The 10326-nt window shown below is 36.9% G+C and overlaps 1 protein-coding gene across 11 annotated transcripts in view; it reads right to left on the bottom strand.

Annotated features, from left to right (window-relative positions):
* Positions 1-1732: 1732 nt before the first annotated feature.
* DACH1 (dachshund family transcription factor 1) overlaps positions 1733-10326 on the bottom strand; it is a 455938-nt gene continuing 447344 nt past the window's right edge. For all 11 annotated transcript variants that reach the window (XM_034758361.1, XM_034758364.1, XM_034758363.1 and 8 more), the window contains one exon: positions 1733-4473. In XM_034758361.1, the coding sequence (XP_034614252.1) occupies positions 4456-4473 (18 nt within the window). In that variant the 3' untranslated portion in view covers positions 1733-4455. The remainder of the gene's footprint in view (positions 4474-10326) is intronic.

Here is a 10326-nt window from a genome sequence, read left to right as displayed (position 1 = left end):
TCCATAGGTAGTTGAGTTTGTCAGCTGATGCCTCAGGGATGTTTGTAAACCTTTAGGTGAATATTTTCCACACAGTTCAGGAGCCTGTGTTCAGGAGCCTGGCTTGAAACTCCTGGTGATCTGGCCATGGCCAGATCTGATACTACAGATGGACAAGATGTGAATACTACAACCACTTCCTGATACAGCGATCCATTTCTGCTTCTTGACCCACACTTCTCCCTACTGTCTTCTCTGTAGGTATCTTCCACATCTCCTTCCACTTGATTGTTCTTTACTGTGGGGGAGGATCTGCTTTTGTGGTTGTACTGCCAGACCTTAAGATAGCCACTACCACTAGTGTTGTTCAACTGGACCAGTCCAGCCGAAGCACTGGTCAGTTCCAGCTGCTGGTTGCTGTCTCACTGCCTGACTACTTAAGAGATGACTCATCGTGCAGAGAGGACAACGTGAAACCAATGGAGATGCAGGTAGTTTCTGAAGGAACTGATGGAAGCTCCTTGTTTGGGATATTTAAAACTGGACTGGAAAAATGCTAGACAATTACTGTAAAGAACAATCCTGTACTGGCACGGAGATGGAGATGGAGATGGATTCATAGACTAAACAGTTTTTTTTTTTTCATCTTAGCTCTATAATTGCACCACTCTAGTTCTCAGAGCTATCAGTAAGCTCCAGTGGAGACACCAAGGAGGTACTTGGCTGCACAAGTACGTAGATGGTTTTTGACAATGGGGCATTTTAAAAGCAGAAAGAGGAAGGAGAATGTTGTTGCTGCACATGCAGGGGATGAAATAACTCCTGTCTGAACTATTGGCCAGCAGCGAAAATCCTGTGGGATCCATGCAGCCCTTAAATCACACAATTGCAGCACTCAGAATACCTAGGAGTAATTAAATAGGCTGGTCCAGCTAAGCTAATCTCCTTCTGATTCCCAAAGCAAACCTGCTCCCCAGTGAACACAGGAAGCAATATTGCAGGTGAAAGCTCCTCAATTCTCATCACTGTAAAAAGGGAACATGGTCCTTAACGTGTAAGAAGAATATGTAACTTTGGGGTTCTCTAGTGCAAAAATATCATACTTCCAGATTTGTTTTGAAAGACCTGCCTTCAAAAATGCCACCAAGGTCCCTACTCCCTCAGAAACACTTAAACGGTTTAAATGTTAGAAATATTTTCTGTATGTAAAACAAAACTGTTAGGATTTCAAGTTTCTAAATATGTTGTATCAGTTGAAGGAGATTTCAGACAAAAAAACTGGGTTAGAGTAACAAATCCCACACACTCTTGTAGTTACAGGAATGTGTTTTGTTCCATCAATATGTCCACTTTACATTATTCAGCACAAAGCTTTGTGAAATAAGAATCATGGGAATATCACAATATAAAGGAAAAAGGTACAAATAACAGCTTCATAAACTGAGCAATGTACATAAATAAATCATGTAGATGGGGGCAGTTTGCTTAGCTAGCAAGAAACAAAATATGGAAAATCTGCTTGTTAAACAATAACCACAGAGTGTGCTTTTATGATTTTTTTTTCACCACAGTAATTCATATTAGAGATAGAAGCAGTTGCATGTTAAATAAAATCATTCAGCATTGTTCTCCTCGCATTACAAAGAGCTGACTTATGTTGTTTTTAGATGTCTCCCATTAGAAAGTAAATATTCCTCTGATGTTATACGTTTCACAAAATTTAATAAAGATGAACTGTAAATAAAGTCACAGGGAGATTTCAGACAGTTTTATTAGCAGATTGTTGAAAAGAAAAAGAAAATTAAATACAATAACAGTAAACGTGGTTCTCACATTGAAACCAGGCTCAAATAACTAGGCTACCATAGAAAAATTTCCAATTCTTGCATTATGATGTAAAAACAGATTTTTGTACAGATTTTGTACAACAAAATTCGTAATAACCTTTTATCATTTTTAGAAAACTTTAAATATATAGATAAAAATAGACAATTTTCATAGGTCCTACATGAAGATGAGAATGTTCTGTTCCAAGGGCTTGCATAGAGCGCAAATGTGGTTATAATATAGAACAACTAGACATTAATATCTTTAAGATTTCAAAAGCATATAAACAATACCATGAGCACACTTTTTCTTCATAATCTATGCAAAAACAAACAAACAAACAAACAAAGAAAAAACAAAACAAAGAAAGGAAAAAACCCAGCAATCCAAAACTTGTGTAACTGAAGAGGGGCAAAAGTTCAACTGACGGTAACATTTCATGAATTGTAATATTTACACCATTTTATTAAGCTCTTAATATCCATCTTATGAATTGTTTCCCCCTTAATCCTTAACATTTCCATTTATGTACCAAGCCAAATACTGAGGCATTCCTAAAGGTCTTGAAAGTATATACTGTAAAACTATTAAACCGACTTACAGGTGACTCTATGCAAGGAGCAGAGCAATGGCAGATGCTACTACATATTTCAGTTGTAGGCTTTAATTCTCTTTCAGATATGAATGATTCAAAAGCTTGCCACAAGTCCATCAAAATTTACAGCGGTTAACCCTTTAAAGACTGCATATGAAAAAACTGGTGTACAGAATCTTTGAAGTGTTCAAGCAACTATGAAAGAATCATGATTAAAAAACAATGTTACTATAAAGAATTTGGTAACAATATTTAATGAAAAATATTGCTCGATATTTCTTTTAAAAAACTACCCATGATGTGAACTTGTATGTACAACTTTTCTATTGTTAGAAAAGGATTGTGGTGGACTAAATAAGGGTGTACCAGCATGGCAAGGAAAGACCTACAAACCATAGAAGCGCAGAGCTAGAGTCTACAAATCTTTAGATTTCTTTTTTAATTTGATAAAATGATATCCAATCAGAACTATTTTGTAAAGGAGAATTTTCTTAAGTTAGGTATCTTAGACATTTAAGATTCTGATATGTTTCCATGTAATAAATAACATTTTATATGCATACATTACAGATGAAGAAAGCATAATCACAAAACTTACAATAACAACGCTGATTCACAAAATCAGTCTTTAAAGGGGTAACTTAAAATTATGCAAAGCAAGGAACATAATGTAAGTATGTAATAAGCAGTGTGTTGCAGCTTACTTCCAGTTATCAGCACAAAGGTGAAAACACATTGTAGCTTTCATAAAGACAGTGAAAATAACACATAACCACCCTTCCCTAAGATAAAGTGAGGGAGGAACAATAGACTTCAACTGTATCACTCAGCTCTACGTGGTATTGGACTGATACATCAAGTGTTTGTTAGGTTTTCTTTTTAGCAACATTGACGTAATATGACATTAACATATAAAAATATTTCTGGCGTTTTGACTTGCTGCTCAGCCATAGTCCATTCTTAAAAGTGCTGTTTCAGGGCACTAACCAGGGATCAATATACAAATAAAAGTGGCTGATACAGAATTCTGATTCGTTACCAGATGCTTAAGATCTCATTCATTAATACTGTGACTCCAGGACAAATATTTACATGCCTGCATGCGTTAAAACTAGAAAGGCGTCTTTCTGACAAACAGGGTGACAAAACATTATCTAAAATGTTCATTTTCCTAAACGCTAGTATTCTACTGCATACATAATACCTTCCTGGTGTGGTTTGTGTTTATATACTGTACACGTGACCAACAGTTTGAATAAGAAGCAAAGTCTTTTTTTTTTCCATAAACCCCTGCCAGTTTAGAATGAGAAATTATTACTCGTTTTATTTATATTTTTGTGTTTATTTTAGGAAAAGAGACTTTGTGAACAGTAAAACAGTTTTGCTTACATTCAGCATTTCCTTTCTCTTAGACAAAATTTCATTTTACTTCATGTGGTCTAGCATCCATGTGTTGGTCTCCTGGAAAGCATGTGGAAAAAAAGTCTTTAGAAGAAAACCCACGTTCACAGAGTTTGAAAATTGAATATAACAGGTTTTTTTCCTTTTACTTTTTTTGTCAGAATCCTCTTATGCCCCCATACAAGTTTACTTCTGAGCTGACTTGCTGGTTTAGGTATGACAAAACAGTCTGTAAGTGTAGGTGGATACTGCTGGAAGGATTGTTTGATGTGCTCAAATACAGAATCATCAGAGGAGGACAGAGTTTTCATTCCATTAAAAAGGGAATGTTAGGCCTTGTTCTGACTGGTCTATAACTTTGTATACAAGGATGCAACAGCAAAGCTGCAGTTTTTGACTGTAAGAAGAGTGAAACTTGTACATTTACAAACATTCCCTAGGTCTCTGGCTTGAGCCACAGGTGATAACCAAAGGAGAACACTCTTGCAGAATGCTTTAAACTGTTGAAGAACATTGATACACAAAGTTAAGGAAGTTGCCTTGAAAACACTTTGTTTTTGTAGACCTTCCAAATAGTGAACATCTTACTGCACAGTTCTTTACCGTAGCACAAATTGCTTCAGCAGGAAAAATTCAGTACATGACTGTAGTTTTCAAATAAAGTCGTCCATCTAAAATAAGAAAACAAATATTTTCTTTAAATATTCATTCCTGTACTGTATCAACAGAAATAACAGTTACTTTGTAAAATGGATAATTGCAAAATGTCATGTGCCATAAAGCTATTTTAAATGAGCAATGTTATCAAGAAATCTGTCGTCATCAAGAAATCTGTTGACCTGTCACTGATGTAACATCACCTATATGTATTCAAAATTAACTCCATCAACAATTACATACAGTTTGCAAGATTTGGACACTGCAACTGTTTCTAATACCTGTAAAGCTTTTATATATGCTGCATTCATATCAATGCACGGAGACTAGGAAAGTAGGTGGAGCTTCTGTGCATGTGATTTTACTGATATGCAAACTTAACTGAGTACTTTTGAACAGCAATTACTTCCTTCATGGTTACAGAGCAAAAATATTCCTGCATACAACCATGAGTACTACCATCACTAAAGGCATAGCTTATAACTTATGCTTTAGCTGTGTTGTTAAATATACCATGTAATGTAATCATTGTGCACTTTTGTAGCTATTTATATAGAACCCAGTATAGGATATTTAATCAGTATCAGTGAGCCTTTTCTCCCATAAGTGAGATTAACTAAACAATTACTATGTTAAAGATGCAATCATATCTCTCAATTTTTACCATCCAACAGAGAAACAAACATTCAAGTGGTGGGGAACCATGAGTAATAAATAATAAATTATTTGAGTCAGTAACACTAGAAATAAAAGCACTGAGATGCATAGAGCCTTCCGCCCAAAAGTATTGTAACCTGATTTATAAGTATAAAGCAAAACCTACTGCTTTATGAGTACAAGATGTAAAATATATAGCTCTATGTATATGTATATTTCAAGAGTATAAGCAAGCTCGTGGGATCATTCTTACTATGCTATTCTGTGTGATAAAAAGTGCAGGTTCTCTGGCTCTAAACTACTGAGATTAAGGCAAATTATGAAGCACATTAATCATGTACAATGGATAATTATAAAACACCCAGCCTAACCATGAACCTCAGCGCACTACACTACACATCTGTATTTGAAGACACATGCAGCACAGAAGTCCTTTTGGTTCAACCCCAATATACCAACAAGTATTTGCAATATGTTTTACAATTCAACCTGGTTAATCTGAATTAGTCTGTAAAGTTCACATTAGAAAAAATTAAAGTCAACAATTCAGTGCAATGCAGATTTACTGATACCAATGAAGTCTATTAAATATTCAGACAACTGCATAAAACACCTGAATCAGTGAAATGATCTGACGATAAATATTGAGAGAAGTTTACCTGAAGAGCAACTGAAATTATAATACAAATGTAACTGACCATATTCTGTCCTCAACTACACCCCTGGCAACCCCAGTGTCAAGCTTCTGTGGTGGCTGCACAGGGAGAGAGGGCAGACTTAGCCTCTATTTCTTTCCTCTCCTGCAGTTGTTCTGCCCATTTTCCCTCTATTCTTAATTTCATTTTGCATCACTTTTCCTGATCTTTTCTCCCCTTCACTCTTCCCTGCCCCTCTCCTTTTCCCAGAAGTTCCAAGCCTTTTTCAGTGGAGTGTTCCACCCTCCCGTTACCTGCCACCGCTTAAACTCAGAACCATTTCAGTGTTCTCTTTGCTCTTTATGTTCTTTGTGCACTAGAGATAAAAAGGAATTGAGTATTGCCTCAACTTAAAGGCTTTTTATTCTTCGGTGATGCATGAAGTGCAACCAAAATGTTTGTGAGAATCCTGGGGGGAGGGGGAGGAAGGGAGGAGAATGAACATGTAAAAACTAGCCTGGTAAATATCAAATCAGGAGGTATTATAAAACTTATCTAAAGGTTGTAAAACTTAAAATGGCTGGACCCATTACAGGCTATAGTTACGTATAATTCTCCCACACATATTTAATAAATAGTAACAATAGTACTAAAGCTGTCTCAATACCTCTGTAGGGGAATTACTCTATAGTATATACCAGCATTTTGGATATCTTGAATGTGTGCGTGTTAATGAGTGCTAGGCATAACTCCTGGGCCTAAACATTAAGATAACCTAAATTTAGTGACTTATATTTTATTTGACTATACTTGGTCTCTACATGCCTTTTAAATAAAATGTTTAGTTTCAAATATTCTCAATTCAAATATGTCTGTATGATGCTGAACTCTTCTAACCACTTATGTGAAAAAAGGATATGTAGACAACGGCAGTACATTTTAAAAAAATCATTGCTTAAGGAGCCAATCTGACACTGAAGTCGATGGGAGTTTTTTTTCAAATGGGAGCAAGAGAAGGCCTTGCATTTTCCATCTAAAGTCAACAAAAGACAATATTGATGAAGGTCTTAAAAAAACTCTGTCTCCTTTACAAAGTCGAACACATATTTGTTTTTAAAACTTGTTACCTTCTACGATATGATGAATATATATGATAAAATATAAACCTCATTGTTCCTCAACCAGCCTAATGGTGGATTATAACATGTGCCATTAATTTTCTTTATATTGATAATGACCTTAGAATGCTATATGTGAACTAAGTATCTGATCTAATCCTAGAATGCTATATCTGAACTAAACATCTGATATAATCCTATTGTTAGGTTCCTTATAATACATCTATATTCTCTCTTAACTTGTTTGACTAATTCTCCTAACAGATGGACAAATGTAGCAAGCATTAAATATGTCAGCTGTAAAATATATGCCACCTGCCATGGTTACTGTAGATTAGGCACTTTGAAGATTAAGTCATACTTAGTAAGATTTTAACAGTTTCCAGAAATTGCAAAATATTTTATTTAATTTTTCAAAATTCACAACAGGAGGGATAAGATACAAAAATTAACAACATTTTCTTTAGGACCCATTGCACCAAACTGCGCTTTGAAAAATATAATACCTACACCAAGGTACTCTTCTCAAGAGACTGTTCATGGTAAATTTACAAGCAGGAGAAAGAGAAGGAGTTTTTGTACGTTTCATGTTCTTCTCCAAGTACACATGCTGTATATAGCAAATAACCTCATGAAACTACAAGTAAAGAACAAACAGGCATCTCGCTCTCCATCTCAGGGACGTGGTGACATCAAACCACAAGAGCAAATGTTGAGTAGTCTGTGAGTTGCTATAGCTTCATATTATGATCTAATATAGCTGATCTAATACAGTACTTATATCCTTTTCTCCCCTTTCCTTTCCTCAGACTACCCCCTCCCATCCCATACAGGTCTCACCTCTCCTTTCTCCAAGCTCCTTTCTCTAAGCTCCAGCTGGAGTGACTGGAGCCTACCAATGCTGTTATCAAAGTGATCTTGGCCTTATGAAGGTGCTGACAAAATTCCTGTATGAATCCTACTGGAGTGTTATCATTAGTAGGGTTTCCTAACTCAGAGGAGCATACCACAAAACCCATAAAACCTGATAGCTAAACAGGGCCTTGCAGGTACATTATATTTTATTGAATTTAGTATATGTAGATTTTATATACAAGCACACAAAGATACTGTGTATACGATTAACAGACATATATTATATTCCCCCCCAGACAAATATATACAAATAAACTCTACCGATTTTGCTTATTGCTCTATGTACATGTCCATAAAGATGGAGTGTATTTTTGTCACAATGAATACTGTTTTCACAAGATACTGTACAACACTAGAGGTATGCATGTTATAAATACACAGTAATACTTCCCACTCTTAATGTTAAATATAAAATACAAATTAGGAAAATTGTGATAACTTGCTGAGTAAAAGCACTTATAATTAGCAGAATTTAACTATGTTTTAATTGGTCTCCTGTAAATGTCAATGTTCAGCAAGATTGAGTTACTAAAAGGAGCTTGCACACTGTGAAAGTGCCCACACTCTTAACACTCATATTTGTTTTTGTTTGTGGGGGATGTGATGACAGGAGTTATAGTTCAGGCAAGGGAGTATTTAATTTTTTTTTAAATCCTTTTTAATTAAAGCTCATCTTGAGGTTTTTGAATAAACACATCCAAATAGTTACAAGGTCAGAAATGTCATGGACAAAAAACAGTTTTGACCTAACGCTTGAAAAGGGTAGAGTAGGGGGAGTGGGAGTTTGAAGCAATACATATGCCGTGATATGCCTCCTCTTTGAGAAGTAAACTGGGGAACATTTACACTCACACTTGTGTAACGTGTGCAACATTTAGCTTCTGGCGGTCTAAACATTTTGCTGGATAAAATGCAACTGTATTACAGTATTATTACTGTTAACATATGCAACTGTAAAAGTGTAAAATCTATATGACATTTCAAGTGTAGCTTTAGGTTGCAATCTAAATAAATAAAATAATCCTGCAGTTAAATCAATGTCAAGTAGAATGTAGTGTGCAAAAGAGGATGAACCACTCTTGGGATGAGCCACTGAGGCTGTTTGAGATCAGAATTGTGTATTACTAGGTTACCAAAAGAAACTACACCATTTGCTCAAGAAATTCCCGCAAAAAGCACAGGAACAAATCTGCACAGACACACCCCTAGAAGCCCAACCAGGGGTATTCTATCTGCAACCCAAGATCCATAAACCTGGAAATCCTGGACGCCCCATCATCTCAGGCATTGGCATCTTGACAGCAAGATTGTCTGGCTATGTAGACTCTCTCCTCAGGCCCTATGCTACCAGAACTCCTAGCTATCATCGAGACACCACTGACTTCCTAAGGAAACTACAATCCATTGGTGATCTTCCAGAAAACACAATCCTGGTCACTATGGATGTAGAAGCCCTCTATACCAACATTCCACACAAAGATGGACTACAAGCCATCAGGAACAGTATCCCCGATAATGTCACAGAAAACCTGGTGGCTGAACTTTAAGACTTTGTTTCACATTTGGGGACAATGTATACCTTCAAGTCAGTGGCACTACTATGGGTACCCGCATGGCCCCACAGTATGCTAACATTTTTATGGCTAACTTAGAACAACGCTTCCTCAGCTCTCGTCCCTTAGCACCCCTACTCTACTTGTGCTACATTGATGACATCTTCATCATCTGGACCCATGGAAAGAAGCCCTTGAGAAATTCCACCATGATTTCAACAATTTCCATCCCACCATCAACCTCAGCCTGGACCAGTCCACACAAGAGATCTACTTCCTGGACACTACAGTGCTAATAAGCGATGGTCGCATAAACACCACCCTATACTGGAAACCTACTGAGCACTATACTTACTTACATGCCTCCAGCTTTCATCCAGACCACACCACATGATCCATTGTCTACAGCCAAGCTCTAAGATACAACCTCATTTGCTCCAATCCCTCAGACAGAGACAAACACCTACAAAAATCTCTATCAAGCATTCTTAAAACTACGATACCCACCTGCTGAAGTAAATAAAACAGATTGACAGAGCCAGAAGAATACCCAGAAGTCACCTACTCCAGGACAGGCCCAACAAAGAAAGTAACAGAACGCCACTAGCCGTCACCTTCAGCTCCCAACTAAAACCTCGCCAGCGCATCATCAAGGATCTACAACCTATCCTGAAGGACGATCCCTTATTCTCACAGATCTTGGGAGACAGGCCAGTCCTCACTTACAGACTGCCCCCCAACCTGAAGCAAATACTCACCTCCAACTACACACCACACAGCAAAAACACGAACCCAGGAACCTATCCTTGGAAAAAAGCCTGCATCTGTCCACATATCTATTCAAGGGACACCATCATAGGACCTAATCACATCAGCCACACCATCAGAGGCTCTTTCACCTGAACATCTACCAATGTGATATATGCCATCATGTGCCAGCAATGTCCTTCTGCCATGTACATTGTCCAAACCAGACAGTCTATATGAAA

Source organism: Trachemys scripta, chromosome 1 (genome assembly GCF_013100865.1).
Source record: "Trachemys scripta elegans isolate TJP31775 chromosome 1, CAS_Tse_1.0, whole genome shotgun sequence".
In the NCBI taxonomy this organism is placed as follows: Eukaryota; Metazoa; Chordata; order Testudines; family Emydidae; genus Trachemys; species Trachemys scripta.
The sequence above is the reverse complement of the archived record's forward strand: the minus strand, read 5'-3'. Positions and strand labels throughout refer to the sequence as shown.